The 26373-nt window shown below is 37.8% G+C and overlaps 1 protein-coding gene and 1 pseudogene across 1 annotated transcript in view; one reads left to right on the forward strand and one right to left on the reverse strand.

The window, feature by feature from the left end:
• CCDC7 (coiled-coil domain containing 7) overlaps positions 1–22613 on the forward strand; it is a 208687-nt gene extending 186074 nt beyond the window's left edge. The window contains exon 14 of the mRNA XM_053923457.1: positions 22545–22613. Within this exon, the coding sequence (XP_053779432.1) occupies positions 22545–22550 (6 nt within the window). The 3' untranslated portion in view covers positions 22551–22613. The remainder of the gene's footprint in view (positions 1–22544) is intronic.
• On the reverse strand, positions 18562–18908 carry LOC112317653 (eukaryotic translation initiation factor 1 pseudogene; annotated as a pseudogene).
• Positions 22614–26373: the final 3760 nt, after the last annotated feature.

Genomic DNA, 26373 nt, shown 5'->3' on the forward strand with positions numbered 1-26373 from the left:
TGTTGGCGGGAATGCAGGCTGGTGTAGCCACTGTGGAAAACAATATGGAATTTGCTCAAAAACCTAAAAATGGAACTACTTTTTGATCCAGTGATTCCACTGCTGGGACCATACCCTCAGAATTCTGAAATTCTGATTCAAAAGAACCTATGCATCCCAATATTCATAGCAGCACAATTTACAATACCCAAGTACTGTAAACAGCCTAAGTGCCCATCAGTAAATGGGTGGGTCAAAAAACTGTGGTACATTTACATGATTGAATACTACGCAGCAGAAAGAAAGAAGGAACTCCTACCCTTGGCAACAGTGTGGATGGAACTGGAGAGCATTATGTTAAGAGAAATAAGCCAGGTGATGAAAGACAAATAGCATATGATCTCAAGTATAAGTGGAACCTAATCAATATAATAAACAAATGAACAAGATAAACTAGAAACTTGGAAATAATGAACAAAAGGACAGTAACCAGAGGGGAGGAGGAGGGGAATAAAGAGGGAAAGAGGGGCATGGGCAAGCCAAGGAAGATAAAGTGGACTCAAAGGCAGGGACAATGGGGGGTATTGAGTGTAGGAGTTGGGTGAATGGGTAGGGGAGAGCAATGGTGGAAAAGGTGGGATAACTGTAACTGAACAATAAATAAATAAATAAATAAATATTTGTTTATTTACATTTAGAGAGAGGGGAAGGGAGGTAGTAAGAGAGGAAGAAAAACATTAATGGTCAAGAGATACATGGATCACTTGCTTCTCTCCAGTTTCAGACCTGACCCACAACCCAGGCATGTGCCCTGACTGGGAATGAAACCGGTGAGCTTTTGGTTCACAGGCCAGTGCTCAATCCACTGAGCTACCCCAGTCAGGGCTCAGCTCTCTATTCTATTCCATTGATTTCTACATCTGTTTTTATGTCAGTACCATGCTGTTTTGATTACTTTGGAACTTGTAGACATCAGGCAGCATGATTCCTCCAACTTTGTTCTTTTTTTTCTCTCTCTCAAAATTGCTGTGGTTATTTGGGGTCTTTTGTGGTTCCATATAATTTTTTTGGAATGTTTGCTGTATTCCTGTGAAATACTTTATTGGTGTCTTGATAGGAATTGTGTTGAATCTATAGATTGCTTTGGGTAATATGGACATTTTAATGATGTTAATTTTTCCTATGCATAAACATGGTATTTGCTTCTACTTATTAGTATCTTCAATTTCTGCCTTCAGTGTCTTATAATTTTTTAGTACAGGTCTTTCACATCCTTGGTTAAATTTATTCCTAGGTAATTTTTTGAAGCAATTGTAAGTGAGATTGTTTTCTTAGTCTCCCTTTCTGAGAGTTCATTATTGGTGTATAAAAATGCAACTGTTTTTTGGCTACTTATTTTGAACCTGCTACTATACTGAATTCATTTGTCAGATCTCATAGTTCTTTTGTGGATTTTTTTTTTTTTTTAGATTTCTCTACATGCAGTGTTATGTCATCTGCAAATAATGACAGTTTTAATTCTCCAAATTAGGTGCCTCTTACATCTTCTTTTTGTCTCATTGCTGTGGCTAGTATTTCCAGTACTACGTTGAATAAGAGTGGTGAAAGCAGACATCCTTGTCTTTTTCCCAATCTTAAAAGAAACACTTGTATTTTTTGCCCATTGAGCATGATGTTGGCTGCGGGTTTGTCTTAAATAGACTTTATTGCATTCAGTTGTGTTTCCTCTATTCCTACTTTGACAAGCGTTTTTAGCCTAAATAGGTGCTAAATTTTATTGAATGCTTTTCTGCATCTATTAATATGTAATGTGATTTTTATCTTTGATTTTATTTACATTTATTGATTTGTGGATTTTGTACTCACCTCGTGTCCTGATCATAAATGCTACTTGATCATGACATGTGATCTTTTTAATATATTGCTCTATCTGGTTTGCTAACATTTTGTTGAAGATTTTAAGATCTATGTTTGTCAGGGATATCAGTCTATGATTTTCTTTCTTTGTGGTGTCTATAACTAGTTTGGAATTAGAATAGCTTGCTCCATAAAATGATCTTGGGAGTTTTGCCTCCTCTTGAATTTTTTGGAATAATTTGAAAGGTATAGGTGTTAGGTTTTTTTGATTGTTTGGTAAAATTCACATGTGAAGCCATCTGGTTTAGGACTTTTATTTGTTGGGAGTTTATTTTATTACTGCTTCAATCTCACTAGGGGTAATCAATCCATTAAGATTCTTTAATTCTTCCTGATTTAGTTTTGGAAGATTTTTCTAGGACTTTATCCATATTTTTCTAAATTGTCCAATTTATTGGCATATAGTTGTTCATAACATTTTCTTAAAATCTATTGTATTTTTTGTGTCAGTTGTAACTTTTCTTCCATTTCTGATTTCATTTATTTGGGCGCTCATGCATGTGTTCTCTCTCTTTCTTTCTCTCTCTCTCTGTTGATGACTCTTATAGGAGTGCCAATCTTGTTTGTTTTTCTAAAGAACAAGCTCTTGGTATCACTGATGAAAAACACGTCTGAACACAATTCAATGTGTTCAAAGACACATTGTGTTTTTAAAAAATAATTCTTAGATTGTTCTTCACTTCAATGTCTCTGGTTATATTTTGTTTGCTTTTTTCTTCTGTTGATTATGTTCCAGTTAAAGGTGAGACATATGGTATTAAGAAAACTTTCAAATTACATTAAAACAATATAAAAATGCAAAAAAAATAATTCTTAAAAAATAATTCTCACTGGAGAATATGATGTCTTATTGACTTTTTTTAGTGAGAGAGGACAAAGGAAAGAGAGAGAGAGAGAGAAATAGAGATACATCAGTGTGAGAGAGAAACATTTATTGGTTGCCTCCCATACATGTCTGACCTGGTATTTAACCTGAAACCTAGGTGTGTGCCCTGATCAGGGATTAAGCCCTCAACCTTTTTTTGGTGTATGGGATGATGCTCCAACAAACAGAGCTACCCAGCCAGGGTGATCTTTTGTATCATTTTTTAGACTATATTTTGTTTATTTTGCTGAAATCTTTATTATCTCCTTCATTCTACGTACTTTGGGCTTTTTTGTTGTTGTTGTTGTTGTTTTTTCAGTTTCTTGAAGTATAAAGTTACATTGTTAATTTGAGTTATTTCTTGTTTCCAAGGTAGGTCTGTAATGCTGTGACTACTTTTGTTGTGTCTCTTTGATTTTGAGTTGTGTTTTTGTTTTTATTTATTTCAGTGTAACTTTTTCTTTTTTGCAGTTTAGCACCTTATTTTATTTTCTATTGTTTATGCTATTCAAGTTGTTCTTTCTTTTTCCTCCTTTGCCCCCTCTACCTAGCCCTACCCTCTCCCTTCCCTCAGTCAATCCCATATATTTGTCAGTGTCCATGGATCATACATTTAATCTCTTCACTTTCTTGCATCCAGTCCTTCCCCTCCCCTCTGGCAGATGTCAGTCTGTTCCATGTATGTATGCTTTGGTTTCTAGTTTGTTCATTAGTTTATTGTGTTCATGAGATTCCACTTATAAGTAAGATCTTGCAGTATTTGTCTTTCACAGACTGTTTTATTTCACTTAGCCTAATACTCTCAAGGTAATGTTTTATAACTTCTTTGATATGGTTGTTAACCCATTCGTTATTTAGTAACATGTTATTTAGCCTCCATGACTGTGTGTTTTTCACCTTTTTTTCTTGTGGCCGATTTCTAAATTCATACCATTATGTTCAGAGAAGATGCTTGATATGATTTCAATCTTTTAAAATTTATTGAGACTTGTTTTGTGTCCTAACATGTGGTGTATCCTAGAAAATGTGCCATGTACATCTGCAAGGAATGTATATTCTGCTGACTTGGGATGAAATACTCTGAATATATTAATTAAATTCGTCTCACCTAGTGTGTCATTAAAGGCAACCATTTCCACTTGATCCTTCTCTGAAAGATCCATACATTGATGTCAATAAGGTGTCAAAATCTCCTATAATGACTGTATTACTGTCAGTCTCCCTTTATGTCCATCAAGATTTACTTTATATATTTAAGTGCTCCTATGTTGGGAACATTAATGTTTACCAAAGTTATATTCTCTTATTGCATAGCTCCTTTTATCATTATGTAGTGTCCTTCTTTGTCTCTTATTATAGCCTTTGTTTTAAAGTCTGTATTGTCGCAAATTGTAAGTATTCCTCCCCTAGCTTTTTTTTTTCCATCTCCATTATCTTTTTCCCATCACTTTACTTTTAGTCTCTGTGTATTTTTTTTTCTGAGGTGGGTCTCTTATAAACAGCATTTATATGGGTCATGCTTTCCTATCTATTCAGCCATGCTATGTCTTTTGATTGGAGCATTTAAAACATTTATATTTAAAGTGATTGGTGATAGGTACATAGTTATTTTCATTTTATTTTTTTATTTCTTTTTTTAGTTTTATCCTTATTCTACTTCTTAAAGCAGGCCTCTTAACATTTCTTATAATGCTGGTTTGGTGCTAACAAATGCCATTAGATATTTTTCAGGAGGGAAGCTCTTTATTTCTTCTTCAATTTATTTATTTTTTACATATTTCAAAAAGTTTAATATAAAATTATTCTTTTTATTTTCTCAATATGATTTTTATATTTATTTTTTACTTTTATTCTTTTATCATTTTTTATTGTTGTTCAAATAGAGTTGTCTCCATTTTCCTACCACCACTTTTACCAGCCTAACCCCCCCACCACCTCCCACCCTCAATCCTTCTCCCCTTTAGCTTCATCCATGGGTCCTTTATACATGTTCCTTGAACCTTCCTTTCTTTCACCCATTATCTCCCTCACCCCTCCCCTCTGGTTACTGTCAGTTTGTTCTTCATTTCAATATCTCTGGTTATATTTTACTTGCTTGTTTGTGTTGTTGATTAGGTTCCATTTATAGATGAGATCATATGGTGTTTGTCTTTCCCCACCTGCGTTATTTCACATAACATAATGCTTTCCAGTTCCATCCATGCTTTTGCGAAGGCTAGGACCTTCTTTCTTTCTGCTTCGTAGTATTCAATCATGTAAATGTACCACCATTTTTTGACCCACCCATTTACTGATGGGCACTTAGGCTGTTTACAGTACTTGGGTATTGTAAATTGTGCTGCTATGAATATTGGGATGCATAGGTTCTTTTGAATTGGTGTTTCAGGATTCTTAGGGTATAGTTCTGGCTGTGGGATCACTGGATCAAAAGACAGTTCCACTGTTAGTTTTCTGAGGAAATTCCATACTGTTTTCCACAATGGCTGCACCAGCCTGCATTCCCGCCAACAGTGCACTAGGGTTCCCTTTTCTCCACAATATCGCCAGCACTTATCGCTTATTGATTTGTTTATGATGGCCATTCTCACCAGTGTGAAGTGGTATCTCATTGTGGGTTCAATTTTCATCTCTCTGATGGCTAGTGATGCTGAGCATCCTTTCATATGTCTCTGGTCCGCTGCATGTCCTCCTTGGAGAAGTGTCTGTTCTGGTCCTTCTCCCATTTTTTTTACAGTTGTCCCATTTCCCCCACTTTATTCCCCCCCTCCTGTGTACTCCCTTCCACCTGCATCCCCCCCCCCCTTTAGTTCATGTCCATGGGTCACATATATTAAGTTATTTGGCCTCTACATTTCCGATACTATTCTTAACCTCCCCCTGTCTATCTTCTACCTACAATTTATGCTACTTATTCTCAATACCTTTTCCCCCTCTCTCCCCACCCGCTCCCCCACTGATAACCCTCTATGTGATCTCCATTTCTGTGATTCTGTTCCTGTTCTAGTTGTTTGCTTAGTCTGGTTTTGTTTTAATTTCAGTTATTAATAACTGTGAGTTTGTTGTAATTTTACTGTTCATATTTTTTATCTTCTTTTTCTTAGATAAGTCCCTTTAACATTTCATATAAGTGCTTGGGAATGATGAACTCCTTTGTCTTATCTGGGAAGCACTTTATCTGCCCTTCCATTGTAAGTTATAGCTTTGCTGGATAGAGTAATCTTGGATGTAGGTCCTTGCCTTTTGGGACTTGGAATACTTCTTTCCAGCCTCTTCTTGCCTTTAAGTTTTCTTTTGAGAAATCAGCTCAATGGGAACAGTCTTATGGGAACTCCTTTGTAGGTAACTGTCTCTTTTTCTCTTCCTGCTTTTAAGATTCTCTCCTTACTTTTAATCTTGGCTAATGTAATTATGATGTACCTTGGTGTGGTCTTCCTTGGGTCCAACTTCTTTGTACTCTCATCTTCCTGGCCTTCCTGGAAGTCTATTTTCTTTGCCAGATTGGGGAAGTTCAAATAAGTTTTCAATTTCTTGCTCTTCCTCTTCTCCTTCTGGTACCCCTATGATTCAGATGTTAAAATGTTTAAAGGTGTCCTGGAGGTTCCTAAGCCTCTTCTCATTTTTTTGAATTCTTGTTTCTTCATCCTGTTCTGGTTGAATGCTTATTTCTTCCTTCTGGTCCACACCGTTGATTTGAGTCCTGGTTTCCTTCCCTTTACTATTGGTTCCCTCTACATTTTCCTTTATTTCACATAGCATAGCCTTCATTTTTTCATCTAATTTGTGACCATATTCAACCAATTCTGTGAGCATCCTGATTACCTGTGTTTTGAACTGTGCATCTGATAGGTGGCTATCTCTTCATTGCCTAGTTGTATTTTTTCTAGAGCTTAGATCTGATCTTTCATTTGGGCCGTTTTTTTTTGTCTCGACATGACTGTTACGTAGTAAGGGGCAGAGCCTTAGGTATTCACCAGGGTGGGGCAACCCACATTGCTGCGTTGTGATGCTGTATGTGGGAGAGGGGTTCAAGAGGGAACAATGCTGCTTGCTCCACTCTTTGCTGGTTTTCAGTCACTTCCTCAGCTATACACAATCAAATTGGGCCCTTCTGGTGCTGATTCCCAGGTGAGTGGGCTTGTGTACGTTCTAGGACCTTGTTAATTTCTCCAATGAACTCTTCTGTGAGGCTGTGAGTTTCTCCTGCTGCCACCTCAACCCCCACAGGTGTTTTTAATCAGAGGTTTGAGGATTTTTTTTCCCCTTGATGTGGATCCCAGCCAGCAGGATTGTGGCAGCAATAGACAAATACACACGGACTACAAAAATCCTGTGCAGAAAAAGGGACGGTATGGCCACTCTCTAAGTGAGAGAGAGAAAGAGGGCTAGAGAGAGCCCAAGAGAGAGAGCCGACCCCTGCCTGGACAGGCTTTTATTGCTTTTCTGGGCACATTACATTGAGATGGTCCTCATTTACTATGCACAGGTTCACTGTAGGTGATTACCTTTTACAGACAACAAAGGACAGAATTCTGGTAATTACTTCAAAGAGAAGAATGTTAGAGCTCAAGAGGGAAAGTCATTGAACTGGTTACACTCCATACTTGGGAGGTTTAGCACAGACTTTAGGAAGTTAAAGATGCTCAGCAAACATTTGCTACCTCAATTCAGGGTGAGTTTTAGCAAAAGCAAGTCTCATAGCAGCCTAGGTACAATGCAGGCCTGATTCCCCATGGGGGAACCTGTCTATGGGTGTGGGTCCTGCCTGCCGAACCTTGTTCCCACTGGCTTTTCCAAGTGGGAGCTGGGCTACATTTCCCACGTGTGGAACAGTTCCCTATATCCCCTCACTGGAACCCTGGGTTGCACGGTCTGTCTCGCTCCCCATTTATTCCTTCTGGTTTATCTGCATGTGAATGCGGGAGCACCCAGTACACAATCCACCTCCTCCTGGGGTCCATCAACTGCCACCTTGCCATAGTCCTCTACTCCCAGCTGCTTGGCTCTGCCTCCCCTACTAGTCTGGATGAGTGTTTCTTCTTTAACTCCTTGATTGTCAGACTTACATACAGTTTGACTTTCTTTCAGTTCTGGTTGTTTTTTGTTTTTAAATTATTTGTTGTCCTTCTTTTGGTTGTGCAAAGAGGCACAGTGTGTCTACCTATGCCTCCATCTTGGCCAGACCTTCTCCCATTTTTTAATTGGTTTGTCTTCCTGGAATGGAGTCTTGTGAGTTCTTTATGTATTTTGGAGATCAAACCCTTGTCCGAAGTATGATTTGCCAATTTGTTTGCCCATACATTTGGCTCTCTTTTCATTTTGCTCATGTTTTCTTTAGCTGTGAAGAAGCTTTTTGTTTTGATGAGGTCCCATTTGTTTATTCTTTCCTTTATTTCCTTGCTCTAGGGAACATATTGGTGAAAATATTGCTACATGCAATATCTGAGATTTTCCTCCCTATGTTCTCCTCTAGGATTTTTATAGTGTCATGACTCATGTCTACATCTTTTATCCATCTTGAATTTATTTTTATGTATGGTGTAAGTTGGTGATTGAGTTTCATTTTTTTTTGCATGTAGCTGTCCAGCTCTCCCAACACTATTTGTTAAAGCAGCTAGTTTTATTCCATTTTATGCTTCTGCCCCCTTTGTAAAATATTAATTGAGCATTGAGACTTGGGTTTATTTCTGGGCTCTCTATTCTGTTCCATTGGTCTGTGTGTCTGTTCTTATACCAGTACCATACTATTTTGATTACCATGGCCAAGTAACATGTTAGATGTTAAGTATGGTCACCCCTCCTACTTTGTCTTCTTTCTCAAAATTGCCATTGCTATTCATGGTCGTTTATGGTTCCATACAAATTTTTGAAATGTTTGTTCTATGTCTGTGAAATATGCCATTGGTATTTTGATAGGGACTGCATTGAATTTATACATTGTTTTGGGTAGTATAGACATTTTGATGATGTTAATTCTTCCAATCCATGAAATAGTATATGCTTCCATTTATTTGTGTCTTCCTTAATATCTCTTTTCAGTGTTATGTAGTTTTCTAAGTACTGGTCTTTTACCTCCTTGGTTAGCTTTACTCCTAGGTACTTTATTTTTCTTGTTGCTATATCAAATGGGGATTTTTTTCCTGATTTCTGTTTCTGATATTTCATTGTTGATGTATAAAAATGCCTTTGATTTCTGAATATTGACTTTGTATCCAGCCATTTTGCCAAATTTATTTATTAGATCAAGCAGTTTTTTGGTGGAGATATAGGATTTTCCATGTACACTATCATGTCATCTGCAAACAATGACAATTTTGTTTCCTCTTTTCCAATTTGGATGCCTTTTATTTCTTTTTCTTGTCTGATTGCTGTGGCTAGGACTTCCAATGCTATATTGAATAGAATTGGTGAAAGTGGACATCCTTGTCTTGTTCCTGACCTTAGTGGAAAACTTTTAGTTTTTGTCCATTGAGTATAACGTTGGCTGCAGGTCTGTTATACATGGCCTTTATTATGTAGAGGAATGCTCCCTCTTTCCCACTTTGGTAAGTGTTTTTATCATAAATGGGTGCTGTACCTTATCAAATGCTTGTTCCTCATCTATTGATATGTTCATGGGATTTTTCTTTCCTTTTGTTTTTGTGATGTATTAGGTTTATTGATTCACAAATGTTGTACCATTCTTGCATCCCTGGTATGAATCCCACTTGATTGTGGTGTATGGTCTCTTCAGTGTGTTGCTGGATGCAGTTTGCCAATATTTGGTTGAGGATTTTAGGATCTGTGTTCATCAGCAATTAGCCTGAAATATTTCTGTGAGTAATCAGATCACAGTCTACTTGCTGCTCCCTTGTATGTAACTACTTGCTCTTCTCTATCAGCTTTTAGGATTCTCTTGTTGTCTTTAGCCTTGTCGTTTTAATTAGGATGTGTCTCAGTGTAGGCCTCTTTGTCTCTAACATGTTTGGGATTTTCCACACTTCCCTGACTTGTGTCTTTTCCTTCACTAGATTAGGGATATTTTCTGTCATTATTTCTTCAAATACGTCCTCAAAACCTTCCTCGTTCTCTTCTCCTTCTAGTATTTCCATGATGTGGATGTTGTTATGTTCATGTTGCCTAAAATATTTCTTAAGCCCTCCTCATTTTTTAAATTATTTTTTCTTTTTCTACTCTACCTGGGTGGTTTTCTTTACTTTGCCTTACAAATCAGTGTTTTGATCCTCTGCTGCATCTAAGCTACTGTTTGTTTCTGACAGTGTATTATTTATTTCAGATATTGCATTTTTTATTTCTGACTAGTCCTTTTTTAAAGTTTCTATGTCTTTTTTTCATGCTGTTAACTATCCTTATAATCATTACTCTAAACTTTCTATCTGATAAATTGCTTGCCTACATAACCTCTAGTCTTTCTTCTGGAGAATTTTCTTATTTTTTCATTTGGGGTCTGTTTCTTTGTCTTCCCATTTTGGCTGTTTTTTCATATTTTCTGACTTATTTGTTAAACTAATCTGTGATACAGGCTTAAGTTTTAATCAGTTGCCTCACTTAAGCACCACAGGGTAGGGCACAGTAATTCCTGAGGACAGGACTATTGCTTCCCCTCAGGATGATGCCACTTGGGGAGGAGTGCTCTGTCTGACAAAGATGGCTCCTGCATATGGGGAAGGACTCAGCACTGGGATCCTGGAAGCTGTTCCTTCAGTTCTCTCACAAGAGCCACCTATCCCATACTTTCCTCAATTGTCTCTAGTCCACTCTCCCTCTCTTTTCCTGAGTCCAGGGTAAGTGTCTGCAGACAGAATTTTGTATGTGGGCCTTTTAAGAGGCTCTCTGTGTCTCCAGCCATCTATCTCTCCCTGGAAGACAGAAGCTCTGCTTTATTTTCACAGCTGGATGTTACCTGGGTTCATTTCTTCCTCTTGTGGTGTAGGCTGTGGAGCCCAGCTTGGAGTTTAGACCACACACTTCTTAGGAGTTAACCCAGGCCACTGAAGTATCCCTCTAGAACTTTAGCCACCACCCATGGTAGCCCAGCCATCCCTCTTGTGCCTCCTCCACTCTCTATACCAGTCTCATTGTGGTGAAGTCATTTCTTCTGTCTGTCCTTAGTTATAAGGCTTCTTTCCAACTAGTGTTCAGTTGGTTAAGGATGCTTTCTCTCTAATTTAGTTGTAATTGCAAATTGGTCCTGGGAGGAGGTTAGTATCACTTCCACTTACTCCCTCACCAACTTGGATCACAAATGTATCTCCTGTGAGTGTTATGTGCCAATCAGGCTTCAGGGAAGGTGGTGAGTGTGGTCCCCAACCCAGAGCCACAGTATTAAATCTGTCCTGGATTTTTTTTTTACCCTGCCAGGGTGGAGCCACTAAGAGTCATGTGGGTTGTGCCTCTGGAACCTGGAGATTTGGTCTGCTAGAAGCTGGAAGGGTGGTTTTATCATATCTCCTGTGAGGCGGAAGTACCAGCCATTTTCATGGGAATGTGGGGTAATGGTCCCTGCCCCCAAAACCTGAAAACTCAGTCACTGACACTCACTTAGTGTGCTCAGATGTCTACACCCTGGCCAAGGCAGCTGACTCCTCAGCAGAGCATAAAGCTAGCTATATATGGTGGGGCAAGAGGGAGTCTAGAGACTAGGGAAATTGCTTTCTTTCAGGCTGATGCTACATAGATTGGAGTGCTCCACTTAGGAAAGATGGCATCTTCAGTAAGGAAGAATAACTGCACAAGGATCCTGTCAGCTTTCTCCTCAGTTCCCTCCCCAGAGCCACAAACCCTTGACTCCCACCTGACTCTAGTTTGCCCTACCCTGTCTCTGCCAGAGCACAGGGTGAGTGTCTGCCAATAAAATTTTGTACATTGGCCCTTATAGAGAATTCCTGTGTCACAGCTTGTCTCTTGGAGACAGACACCCAGCTGCTTTTTGCAGCTGGATGCTCTGTGGTTGCCTCATCCTGGCTCTGCTGTTCTGGGCTGAGGCACCTGGTCTGATGTTTAGGCCCCATACTTCTCAGGGGGAATTCCTTGTAGCTGATACATTCTTCTGGATCCTTAGCCACTGCCCATGAGAGCAGAACCAGTAATTTTTGTATCTCTGCCCTTCCTATCAGTTTCTATGTGGCTTCTTCTGTAAATCCTTGGTTATTCAGAATGATTAGTTTATAAATTTAGTTGTAATTCCAGCTTGATTCTTGGGAAGAAGTGAGTGTAGCTCCCCTCTACTCCACCTCAGTCTCATAATCTCCAAATTTTTTTTATTGTTGTTCAGTTTCAGCTGACCCACCATTTTCCCCCATTACTCTCCCCTACCCCACCACCCACCACATCCACAGTTAATCCTCCCATTTTCTGTGCCCATGAGTCCTCTATTCATGTTGCATGGCTTGCCCATTCCTTCTTTCCCCCGTTACACCGTCCCACTTCCCCTCTGGTCACTGTCAGTCTGTTCCTTGTTTCCATGCCCCTGGTTATATTTTGCTTGCTTGTTTGTGTTTTGTTGATTAGATTCCACTTAAAGGTGAGATCATATGATATTTGTCTTTCACCATATGGCATATTTCACTTAGCATAATGTTCTCCAGTTCAATCCATGCTGTCAAAAAGTGTAGGAGTTCTTTCTTTCTGCTGCATAGTATTCCATTGTATAAATGTACCACTGCTTTTTGATCCACTCATTTACTGATGGGCTATTTCCAGCACTTGGCTATTGTAAATAACACTGCTATGAACATTGGAGAGCATAGGTTCTTCCGAATTGGTGTTTCAGGATTCTTAGGGTATAATCCCAGCAGTGAGATTGCTATATCAAAAGGCAGTTCCATGTTTAGTCTTCTGAGGAAATTCCATACTGTTTTCCACAGTGGCTGCAGCAGTCCACATTCCCACCAACAGTGCACTAGGGTTCCCTTTTCTCCACAACCTCTCCAGCACTTCTTGTTTCTTGATTTATTAATGATAGCCATTTTGACAGGTGTGAGGTGGTATCTCATTGTGGTTCCAAATAATTTTTTAAATCACTTCTAATTGTAATAGTGGCTGGTTAGTCTGTTGGGAAACCTGTAAGAAAGGTAGCAGGATGTTTTTACAAGGGGCCTCACTGGCTCCATGAAATCAACCTTTGTTGCTTAAAACTGTCTGGTTGCATCTGATTCTATTCATATCTTTCTCAAATATGGCATTTCAGTCAAAGCCTTGGTTAAATAACCAATGTTTTCAATTATGGTTTTTTGTATATATTAGATCTGGAAGAACTGAGGAACTCTTGTTTTTTCCTACTGTATTTTGTTAATTTTCCCTCTTACCTCTATTATTTTCTTTCTTCTATGACACAGATCCTGTCCTGCAGGATCCTGTGTTGTGGCAGCAATAGACAAATACACATGGACTAACGAGTCCTGTGGAGGAAAAAGGATGGTGCAGCCACTCTCTCAAGAGTAGAGCACCTCTGAGTGCCTCGGCCACTCTCTCAAGAGGAGACTGCCCTGACCCTTGCCTTGACAGGCTTTTATTGCTTTTCTGGGCACATTACATTGAGGATGATCCTCATTTACTATTCACAGGTTCACTTTAGACAGTTATAGAAAACAAAGGAGAGGGTGTTGCTAATTACTTAAAAGAGGAAGGATATTTGCAAATGTAAACGGAAAAGTGGTTAAGCTGGTTACATTGGTCCTTGGAAGGTTCAGCATAGATTTTAGGAAGTTACTTTAAAGATATGCAGTAAATGTTTGCTGCCTCAATTCATGGTGAGGGAGTTTCAGCAAGAAGCAAGTCTTAAAGCGGCCTAGGTACAATGAGGGCCTGATTCCCCATGGGAGAACCTATCCGTGGGCATGGGTCCGGCCTGCCGAACCTTGCTCCCCACTGGCTTTTCCAAGTCGGGGCTGTGCCACATTTCCCATGCTTGGAACTGTTTCCCATACTTCTACTCACTTTGGCTTTATTTATTGTTCTTTTACTAGTTTCTTTAGGTTTAAGGTTAGATTCTTTATTTGAGATTTGTCATGCTTTGTGAGGTAGTTTTGTACTGCTATGGATTTCCTTCATAGAACTGCTTTGCCTTCTTTGGCTATATTGTGGGTTGTTTTGTTCTTTATTAATTTTCTCAATATATCTTTCTATTTCTCCTTGATTTCATGGTTTAACTCATTAATTCTTTAGTAGCATGTTCTTTTGTCACCCCACAATTGTGTGTTTTCCAGTTTTTTCTTGTAATTTTATACCATTGTGATCAGAGAATATCTTGATATGATTTCAGTCTTCCTAAGTTTGTTGAGACATGTTTTATGGCCTAACCATTTGGTATTTCATAGAAAATCATCCATGTACCTTTGGAAAGAATATATATTCTGCTACTTCCATGGAAATATTTTTAAAATATCAGTGAAATCCTTATGATCTAATATGTCATTTAAGGCCATTGTTTCTTTGCTGGTTTTCTCTCTGGAAGATTTATCCATTGATGTCAATAGGGTATTAAAGTTCCCTACAGTGACTGTGTTACTGTTGATCTGTCTCTTTATTCCCATCAATTTTTACTTTATATTTTTAGGTGCTCTTATTTTGGGCGTGTAAATGTTTACAAGGGTTATATCCTCTTGCTGGATTGATTTTTTTATTATTATATGACATCTTTTTTTGTCTTTTATTATAGTCTTTGCCTGAATTTGATTTTGTATAATATAAGTCACCCCAGCTATTTTTAGGTTCCATTTGCAAGATAAATATCTTTTTCCATCTTTTTACTTTCAGTCTATATATGTCTTTTGATTATAAGTAGGTCTCATTAGGGATATGTTTTTGTGCATGTTTGTAAACTTGTTTACTGGAGAAAATGTTTTTAAAATAGCCCTGGCTGGTATGGCTCAGTGGATTGAGAGCCAGCCTGCTAACCAAAGGGTCACCAGTTCAACTTCTAGTCAGGGCACATGCCTGGGTTGCAGGCCAGGTCCCCAGTAGGGTGTATGTGAGAGGCAACCATACATTGATGTTTCTCTCCCTCTCTTTATCCCTCCCTCCCCTTCTCTCTAAAAATAAATAAATAAAATCTTTAAGAAAACTTCTTAAAATAATTAGAAGGAATGGTAAGACCTATTATATCTATGTATCAGGAATTAAACATCATTTTCTATACAATGTTTAATGGGGAATGATAATACTTTCAAAAAATGCTGTTAGGGTACAGTAAGATAATATTTAAGAACTCCTTTTGTATATTGTGAAGCATGATGTGATTGCTAGTTTCCATCATCATTTAGCTTTCTTCTAGTTATTTACATAAGCCATGTGAAAAACAGTGGTGACTCTTACGTCACATAGGCCAAAAATGTATAATGGCCACACACAATAAAACCTTATATACTCAAGTAAATGATCCCAGGAAGTTCAGGTCATTTTTTGTATTAGGGATCATGTTTTACAAAGTCATTCATATATCCAGGCATATGGAGGCTTTACGATGTGGGGAACCATTCCAAGCGTGGGAAATGTGGCTCAGCCCCCACTTGGAAAACCAGTGGGGAGCGAAGTTGGAAGGCAGGACCCACGTCCATGGATAAGTTCTCCAGTGGGAAATCAGGCCTGCATTGTACTTAGACTGCTATGAGACTTGCTCTTGCTAAAAATCTCCCTCACCCTGAATTGAGGAAGCAAATGTTTACTGAGTATCTTTATCTTTACAGAATCTGGGCTAGACCCCCAGGTATGGGACATAGCCTTTTCACCATTTCTCCATTTACATTGCAAATGTCCTCCTTTGATGTACTCAGTGACTTCCTCTCCTGTGTCTGCAAAGATAACCACCCAAAACAAACCTTTGTATAGTAAAGAGGACCTTTGATGTTAAGGGCCTCAAAAACCTATAAAGGCGGGTCACCCCAAGGCTCGGGGCCCTCCCCCCTTGAGGGAGTGGCCGAGGCACTGAGAGGTGCTCTCCTCTTGAGAGAGTGGCCGCACCGTCCCTTTTCCCCCACAGGACATCTAGTCCTTGTGTATGTGTATTGGAATACTGAAACCTCAACAGCAGATCTTGCGGGCCGAGATCCGAGTCACTTTACTATTACATTTGTCTTCTGGGCCATGATGAGTATTGACATTTAGCCCCTGAAAAAGAACGTGGAAAGTCAAACATCAGTCATTTTCATTGACTGGGCTGGAAGTGGTGCACATTATTTTCTTTCATGTTTCATTTACCACATTTAACTGAAGAAGGGACTTAGAAATGTAGACTAGTGATGTGACTAAGAAGAAAATAAAATTAGTTTGGTGAAGCTCTAGGAATCTTTGCCACAGGTGGATAAGGATATAACCAGCTAATCTCTATATAAAATAAACTGACTTAGGTAAAATTCAGACCTGGGATAAAATCTAGAATCAACAGTTATGCTATAAGGAAATATCTATCTTTCTAAGAGGTCAATTATTTAAGAAATCATACTCTTTTAAAAAATTTTATATTTGTTTCAGGTGTAGAGCATGCTGGTAAGACAATTATAATTAAAATCACACTCTTTAGGTCACTGGTTTTCTGATATTTGTTACCACAAACCAATTAATCATATTTTGAGCATGCATTCTCAACACATTTTAAAATCTTATACATTAAGAGTACTACCATATTAAGACAAACAACCCAATTAAAAAATGGGAAAAGGTCTTGAACAAACACTTCTCCAAGGAGGACATACAGAGGGCCCAGAGACATATGAAAGATGCTCAGCATCCCTAACCATCAGAGAGATGCAAATTAAAACCACAATGAGATACCAATGAGATACACTGGTCAGAATGGCCATCATAAACAAATCAACAAACAGCAGGTATTGGAGAGGATGTGGAGAAAAGGGAACCCTAGTGCACTGTTTTTGGGAATGCAGACTGGTGCAGCCACTGTGGAAAACAGTATAGAATTTCCTCAGAAAACTAAACATGGAACTGCCTTTTGACCCAGCAATTCCACTGCTGAGATTATACCCTATGAACCCTGAAACACCAATCCAAGAGAACTTGTCCACCCCAATGTTCATAGCAGCACAATTTACAACAGCCAAGTGCTCGAAGCAACCTAAGTGCTCATCAGTAAATGAGTGGATCAAAAAGCAGTGGTACATTTACACAATGGAATACTATGCAGCAGAAACAAAGAAGGCGCTCCTACCCTTTGTGACAGCTTGGATGGATCTGGAGAGCATTATGCTGAGTGAAATAAGCCAGGTGGTATAAGACAAATACCATATGATCTCACCTATAACTGGAACCTAATCAAAGAAACAAATAAGCAAACAAAATATAACCAGAGAGATTGAAATTAAGAACAAACTGACAGTAACCAGAGGGGAGGGGGGAGCAGATAATGGAAAGAATAATGGTGAAGGGTTTTCAGGAACAACTGTAAAGGACACATGGACAAAACCAGCAGGGGGTGGAATCAGGGAAGGGAGGTGGGGATGGCTGAGGTGTGGGGGGAGTGGTGGTAGAAAAGCAGACAACTGTACTTGAACAACAATAAAAAAATTAAAAATTTTAAAAATGGGCATATTAAAAATAAAAAATTAAAAAGTTATAAAAATAAATAGTTCAAAATATTCTTCCCAAAAAATAAAAATAAAAAATAATAATAAAATTAAAATGTTTGTAAATACTCTTACCAGTCAAAAAAAAATATTACTTGATTCCTCCAGCTATTTTACCTATAATGGATGTTTTTCTAACTGTTATGTGGCTGTAGTTAATAAACTCCTGAGGAGAAAAAAAAGAGAGTACTACCATATTGGTGTGCTATTGGCATTTGAAGTATAAATACTTCAAAAGAATATTAAAATATTAAATAATTATGTAATAGATGTTTAAAATAATTTTTATTTACTATTGTACAAAACTCTCTTTGCTCTCATTTAGAAATATAATATTGGTAGTAGTTCCCATTTATAATGTCTCTTCTAATGCTACATATGATTTTTTTTTTTAGCTTTTGACACTTTTTATTTCTGGTAAAATGTTTTATTTAATTAAAGGTTTAAATACATTGTACATTAAAACTGAAGGGAAGAAATCCCAAAAATGAGTTTGTTACTTCACGTGGCTCTGGGCAGCTGTTACTAGTAAGTTGCAAACTCTACAGCTAGCTACATGACGTACACATCAGTTTGAAATTTGTTCCCTTGTTAAAAGTTTAATTCTGTTAGAAGCTTGGCTTCACATTCTGGTGTTTGGACATCAATTAGCTAGGTTATATTTTGTCAAAAAGACCTTGGTGGCAAGCCACTTGTCCTTATCACCTCACTAGAAAGAAGGTGGCAATGCTAAGCTCCACCCACCTGGTCAGGTTTGAGATCTTTGACTACTGAAGGCTCCTTCTAGTGGTACAGATGCCATTGCTGTCTTATCCATCCCCTCCTCTTAACTTCACTGAAGGCTGCTCAGGTGGTGACATTCTCTGAGGACAGGGAACTCTGGCTAGGGAGAAGCTTCTAGCCAGACATAGCTGCATGTGATCTTGGATTTCTGGGTTTGGTTGTTACCACTTTATTGCTTTGTTTCAGGCTGGACACTGCCTGGGGCCTATTGCTTTACCTCTATTTAAATGAGGGACTTCAACGTTAGACAGCATGGTTCTTTTCAATTTACTGAAGAAGTTACAGCATGAAGAAGTTACACTAGTCTAAGTTAAAAGCAGACCCCAAATGATTACATTATACAATACAAGCTGCGAGGTTTTTAAACTTGTGATAAGGAACAGAGGGGAAATTCTACTCATTGCAAGGAAGCCTTGACTTAAGCTTCATTGACAGAAAGAGCACTTAAAATCCATGAACCTTCAGCTGGTCATCCTTAGCTAGTCCAGTCTCTACAGCCCAGTCTCTACAGAGGTATATCTTGCACTGGTCACTGTGTTGGTGAATTATTTCTCCATATTCTGGATACTCAATTACAGTACCATTGCAAGCAAATTTCTTCTTAAACTCCTTCACTAGTTTCTTTTTTATAGTAATCATCAGCAATCCCTGGGGCAGTAGTAAGGGTCTTCTGGACCATTTATTTGTTAAATTCTTATATAGACATAATCCTTAGTGCCAGCTGAAAGAGTATCACCCCTACTTGCATCAGGAAAGGGGTCTAAATAGTGGATGTTCTGAATAGTGGACATTTGATACATTCCTTTTCCTCAGTGGGAAACGGGGGCCTATGGAAGGCTGTGGTGCAAGACAGCTTGGAGCAAGGATGGGGTGAGGAGGAAGGAGGATCTCAAGGCAGAGGTTGCTGAGTCCTGGCAGTGGCTTACTAAGTGACCAGTTTTTGACACCTTAATCTTAAAAGTTAACATATTTTAAAAACTGCTTTGAATGGTATTTTAAAAAATGATTTAACACATTATGTGCATATTTGCTGTATTTGAATTTAGTATTATCTTCATCACAGATCTCAGTTGTCCACAGTGGAAGCCCAATTGAAGACAGGTAAAACATTTAATTAATTAATTAATTAATTACATTTTTTTATTGTTGTTCAAGTACAGTTGTCTCCATTTCCCCCCACACACTCCTCCCCACCTCAGCCATCCCCACCTCCCACCGGCAATCCTACCTCCCTTTGGTTTTGTCCATGTGTCCTTTATAGATGTTCCTGAAAACCCCTCCCCGTTTCCCCCTTTATCCCTTCCCACCTCCCCTCTGGTTACTGTCAGTTTGTTCTTAATTTCAATCTCTCTGGTTATAAATTGCTTGCTTGTTTTGTTGATTAGGTTCCAGTTATAGGTGAGATCATATGGTATTTGTCTTATACCACCTGGCTTATTTCACTTAACATAATGCTCTCCAGTTCCATCCATGCTGTCACAAAGGGTAGGAGCTCCTTCTCTCTTTCTGCTGCATAGTATTTCATTGTGTAAATGTACCACTGCTTTTTGATCCACTCATTTACTGATGGGCACTTAGGTTGCTTCGAGCACTTGGCTGTTGTAAATTGTGTTGCTATGAACATTGGGGTGGACAAGTTCTCTTGGATTAGTGTTTCAGGGTTCATAGGGTATAATCTCAGCAGTGGAATTGCTGGGTCAAAAGGCAGTTCCATGTTTAGTTTTCTGAGGAAATTCTATACTGTTTTCCACAGTGGCTGCACCAGTCTGCATTCCCAAAAACAGTGCACTAGGGTTCCCTTTTCTCCACATCCTCTCCAATACCTGCTGTTTGTTGATTTGTTTATGATGGCCATTCTGACCAGTGTATCTCGTTGGTATCTCATTGTGGTTTTAATTTGCATCTCTCTGATGGTTAGGGATGCTGAGCATCTTTCATATGTCTCTGGGCCCTCTGTATGTCCTCCTTGGAGAAGTGTCTGTTCAAGTCCTTTGCCCATTTATTAGTTGGGTTGTTTGTCTTCCTGGAGTGGATTTGTGTGTGTTCTTTATATATTTTGGAGATCAAACCCCTGTCCAAGGCATCATTTTCAAATTTACAAAAATTTTTAATGCTTATAATTGAACTGATTCATCCACCTGAATCCTTTTTTAGAAAGTCCATTTTATTCTTTTTTTGAACAATTATTGGTATTATATTATGTTTGTTTTCCTAAAGTGAATCTGATTGATTAACATATTATTGATTCACAGACCTATTCTGGAACAGCAAATTCTGTCAGTAAGAGTTAAGTTACTCTCCAATGAGAATAACCTGTGTCAGTGTTTCATTTTTATATATTGTCTTGAATTATGGAGAATTCAAATTCAATGTACATGAGGCACTTATTCCTTAACTATATACAGCTTAATATGTAAAATTTTGGCTTTGATTGCCACACAGAACAGAGGAAAGAATTAATTAGAAGTATACATTTCTCTGCTTCATTACTATTTTTAATATTTCTGGATTATAGACTCAGATGAATTAGTAAGAATTAGGTGATAAATACAATGATTAACGGCCAGCAGTTTTTAAAAGGTCAATTTTTAATATCTGTTGTGAATATTATATTTTAAAAGTATATTTTTAATATCTCCAGAGAAAATTAGTTATTGTCTTAATTATTTGTTGCTTTGAAAACTTATATGTGTATTTCTTGTCATTAATTTCTTTACATTATAAATATATATGGTCAGTATTGTGAATATTTGATGTTCTATTCAATGTTAGTGGGACTCTTAGCTAACTTATGAATTGAATCAAAATTGAAATGAATGAAGCCTAATAAGCATATATTCATGTTAAGATTATGGTAGAGCACCTTATACTACTATAGTTTTTCTGTGAAACATAGGGATGTACAGGCTTTGAAAATGCTAGGAAAGCTAATAACTTTATTATCTTAAAGAATGTGAACTAATAAATCTTGATATAAGTTGTTTTAATATTGAACATTCAGTTGCTGGTAATAAATTTGATAGACTCCATATATTTGGCGAATCTTAGAAAGAAACACTTAAAATTATTTTTATTTTATTTTATTTTATTTTTTTAATTGTTGTTCAATCACAGTTGTCTGCATTTTCTCCCCAGCCCTCCACCCCACCCCAGCCAAACCCACCTCCCTCCTCCCCCTTGATTTTGTCCATGTGTCTTTTATACTAATTCCTGAAAACTCCTCTCCCCACTACACCCTCCCCAGTGTGGAATTTCCTCAGAAAACTCAAAATGGAACTGCCCTTTGACCCAGCAACTCTGCTGCTGGGATTATACCCTAAGAATCCCTAAACACCAATCCAATGGAACCTATGCACCCCAAAGTTCATAGTAGCACAATTTACAATAGCCAAATACTGGAAGCAACCTAAGTGCCCATCAGCAAATGAGTGGATCAAAAAACTATGGTACATTTACACAATGGAATTCTAAAATTATTTTTAAAGGGAATCTTTAGTCTCTATGAAGACATAGTAAAGCCATCTCGGTTACTTTGCATCAACTTTTGGAAAAATCTTGAAAAGTGATTCTGGTAGTGTTAGTGTGAGTTGCTGCTTTTGCCAGTCTCCACTCTACTTGGCTGAGAAGCTACAGTTAAGAGTGATAATGGGAAGTGCACCAGTCGAGGGAGGTTGTATGACAAACAGCAGACTGAGAACAGCGGGGAATATAAGGCATCAGTAGAAAAGGATTGTTGAATGGATAAAAATAATTCCTCTTTAAATGACTTTTTTTCTAGAAATGTTTATAGATCTAATGCTCCCTGACTCCAAGAAGAAGATTATTTAAATAATCTTCTTCAACTCAATTGAGTTCAAATAGGGAAATATGGACTGAGTGTCCATTCTTTGCAAGGTACTGTGCTAGATAATATGGGGAGTATAAAGATGACAACTATACGGTTCTTGCCCTCAATGCTTTAACATTCTAGTAAGGAAGACAAGACATGCAAAAAAAAATAAGTAAAGTATAATGCAGAAGATGCATTCTCTACAAAGCTACCAAGAAGCTGCACCAAAATGGAGAAGTTGTTAGCTGAATTGAGAATAGCATGGCATTTAAGAAAGACAGTTTAGTTGGATTTTAACTGGGGAATATAAATAAAAGGTGTTACCAGTGGACCAAACAGTTGAAGCAAAGACAAGGGTGTTTAGAATCTACACAGTGTGCCAGGGAAAAAAATCCAGTAATTTTTCTTTTGGAGTTTAGACTGAGGAGAATAATAGAGGATATGAGATGAAATAGGTTGTTTCAGCTTGACATAATAGGTTGTATATAATTGCCCTTAACAACTTTAGCTTGAATATTGCTAAATATAATAGAAATTCAAACTATTAAGCATATGGCACAATATTTTTCATAAAACTTCATCTTGGGTTACTTCTTAGATCTGAATGGAACTTCTGAAATACATTGGAAAGGTCTCCTGAACCTTCAGAGAGTAGATGGGAGTGAAGCAAGAAGATCCCGCCTGAACAGACACGTGGTGCTGCTTACAATAAAGTACATTTTTCTGCACTTTACAAAATTGGTGATTTATTTTGACTTAGGAAATGAGTTAGTGGCAAAATTTAATCAAACACAATCGATATTAGTAATTTAGTGTTACATATCATATGCATCATTAGCTTTTCTTAAATGATTAACAACATTGAAATTTACACCTTTTAGAACTGAAAATGTAAACTATTTCGTGATTTTAAGAGTTAAACATTCAGCCTGCTTCTTTCTAAATTCCCCTTTTAAACCTAATACTAATTAAGTTTGTTGTAAAGCAAACAGTCTATACAAAAGAGGAAGTGTATTAATACATGTTCATTTTTTCTCCATAGATAAGATGATTAGCTATTAAATTTACTCATTCATATATTCACTAAAATTATTCATTCAACAAATGTTTTTGTCACATTCATATCCCAGGTACACTTCTGGGCATTGTGTTTTACCTATAAATAACACAAATGAGATCTCTTTTCTTGTGATGTTTATATTATAGTGGGAAAGATGGGAAATAACCAAGTAAAATATATGAACAAGATAATTTTTGAAATTAATCAATGAAGACAACATAACTCCCTTTATAATAGCAAATCACAGGAAAGGAGAATTTAGATTGGATGTTCAAGGAAGGTATTATTATCTATCATGAAATGGAATCATGAAATAAAAACTATTAAAATTATGAAATAAAAAACTATTAAAATATTTTGTCTCTTTCTAGTTTTTACCAGAATAAACTACAGATGGAAATTTACCTTACTAAAAACTCGAGAGGAGATTTTATAATTTTCTCACTTAACTGTTGTACAAAGAACATATTTCTAGTGACCCAAATTGTAGGCATAATGTAGATTTTATAGAGGAAATCTTACAAACTAAGGCATAGTAGTGGGTACAATATCCCCTGAGCTATCATTATTCCATAGAAAGATGTGCTTAGACTGAGCATAGCTGAATTCACCAGGACAAAGTGCTCAGAAGGACTTTCTCCTCATATAACACTTCATAAAATTACAGGGGCAGTGGAAGGGGATAGAGAATACCTTGTCAACCACGTTAACAGAGATTCCTGGATGGGGCAATGGCCTTGTTAGAAAAAGGGAGCATCTGGAGGAGGAGGCACTTTGTATACTAACATAACTGGTGTCAGTGAGAGGTGTTTTTCCACTGAACTGTCCTGGTGAGACTGCTTTGCCAAACATCCAAAATGGGGAGGAGGGAGGGTCATCAGAGCCATCCATAGACAAAGATTTCTCTCTCCTCTGTCCACCTTTGGTTTTGGAGTCTCATTAATATAAGTCTCTCAATTAGCTCCGGCTAACACCTGATCCTGATCATAAGAATTCCACAGTATTCCCTGGGAGAAGGATGTCAGTAAGGTCCCCAGCTGAGTTAATAAATTGACATTGTTAGCTCTACTTCCTGGACAGCAACAAAGACTTTTGGAATTTCTGTCCAATATCTGCAATAAGAAAGAAATTTGTCATCTCTCTTGAATTTGTCATTTCCCCTCCATTCATCTCCCAGGGCCAGATATTCTATGCTTGATAAAATGAGATCTGTTATTCTTCCCTGGAGGTGAGCCAGAACTCATTTTTCTAGAGTGATAATTTCAGCAAGAACCCCAAAGTTACCATTTTGCCTCATAAGTTACCTGCAGGATCAAGAGAGGATGCCTACTGAACTATATGATACAAAGACTATGCCCATCTTTTAAATAAGCAATATGTTGATCTTCCCATGAACTGAGGTTGAAAGAGGGGGTGTAAAAAGAAGGCAAATATATTGTTGCTCTTAAAATAATCTTTCCCCATACTCACTAATTCCAAGGTGCTTTGGAGTTCAACCAAAGCACAGTGGCCCTTGGCAGGTATGGAGGCCTATAACTGATAAACAACCAGAGAAAGCTGGACCAAAAAGCATTGTGGAAGTTGTTTTATTTATTTATTTATTTTTATTTTCTTAGTTCTTATTTATTAATTGTTTTATTATTGTTCAAGTACAGGCATTGTCTGCATTTATGCCCCACCATTCCATACCACCCCAGCCATCCCTCCCTCCCTACCCTGAATCCAGCCCCTCTTGGTTTTGTACATGAGTCCTTTATAGTTGTTCCTGAAAACTCTCCCTGCTTTTCCTCCCATTATTCTCTTACACCTCCCCTCTGGTTACTGTCAGTATGTTCTTAATTTCAGTGTCTCTGGTTATATTTGGCTTGCTTGTTTGTTTTGTTGATTAGGTTCCACTTATAGGTGAGATCATACGGTATTTGTCTTGCACCGCCTGGCTTATTTCACTCAGCATAAAGCTCTACGGTTCCATCGATGCTGACACAAAGGGTAGGAGCTCCTTCTCTCTTTCTGCTGCATAGTAGTCCATAGTATAAATGTATCATAGTTTTTTGATCCATTCATTTACTGATGGGCACTTAGGTTGCTTCCTGCACTTGGCTATTGTAAATTGTGCTGCTGTGAACATTGGGGTGGATAGGTACTTTTGGATTGGTGTTTCAGGGTTCATAGGGTATAATCTCAGTAGTGGAATTGCTGGGTCAAAAGGCAGTTCCATGTTTAGTTTTCTGAGGAAATTCCATAGTGTTTTCCACAGTGGCTGCACCAGTCTGCATTCCCAAAAACAGTGCACTAGGGTTCTGTTTTCTCCACAACTTCTCCAACACTTGCTGTTTGTTGATTAGTTTATGATAGCCATGCTCACCAGTGTGAAGTCATATCTATCTCATTGTGGTTTTAGTTTGCATCTCTTGATGCCTTGTCATGGTGAGCATCCTTTCATATGTCTCCAAGCCCTCTGTATGCCCTCCTTGGAGAAGTGTCTGTTTAGGTCTTTTTCCCATTTTTTAATTTGATTGTTTGTCTTCCTGGAGTGGAGTTGTGTGAGCTCCTTATAATTTTGGAGATCCAATCATTGTCCAAGTTATCATTGGCAAATATGGTTTCCCATACAGTTGGTTCTCTTTTCATTTTAATGCTGTTTTCTTTAGCTATGCAGAAGCCTTTCAATTTGTTGATTTATTTTGTTTAATCAACAAATTGCTTATTCTTTCCTTTATGTCCCTTATATGCTTTAGGAGACATATCAGTGAAGATGTTACTGAGTGGAATATCTGAGCTTTTACTTCTTATGTTCTCCTCTAAGACTTTTATGGTGTTACAACTTATATTTAAGTCTTTTATCCATCTTGAATTTCTTTTTGTGTATAGTGTAACTTGGTGATAGAGTTTTGGGGTTTTTTTTTGCATGTAGCTGTCCAGCTCTCCCAACACCATTTGTTGAAAAGGCTATTTTCATTCCATTTTATGCTTCTTCCCCCTTTGTCAAATATTAATTGACTGTAGAGACTTGGGTTTATTTTTGGCCTCTCTTCTCTGCTCCATTGGTTGATGTGTCTGTTCTTATGCCAGTACCAGGCTGTTTTGATCACAGTGGCCTTGTAATACAGTTTGATGTCAGGCATTGTGATCCCTCCTGCTTTGGTCTTCCTTCTCAAAATGAATGCGGCTATTCAGGGTCATTTGTGGTTCCATATGAATTTCTGAAATGTTTGTTCTATATCTGTGAAATATGTCATGGTATATTAGTAGGGATTGCACTGAATCTATAAATTGTTTGGGTAGTATGGCCATTTTGATGATGTTAATTCTTCCAATCCATGAACATGGTACCTGCTTCTATTTGTTTGTGTCTTCTTTAATTTCT

Source organism: Desmodus rotundus, chromosome 4 (genome assembly GCF_022682495.2).
Source record: "Desmodus rotundus isolate HL8 chromosome 4, HLdesRot8A.1, whole genome shotgun sequence".
Lineage (NCBI taxonomy): Eukaryota > Metazoa > Chordata > Mammalia > Chiroptera > Phyllostomidae > Desmodus > Desmodus rotundus.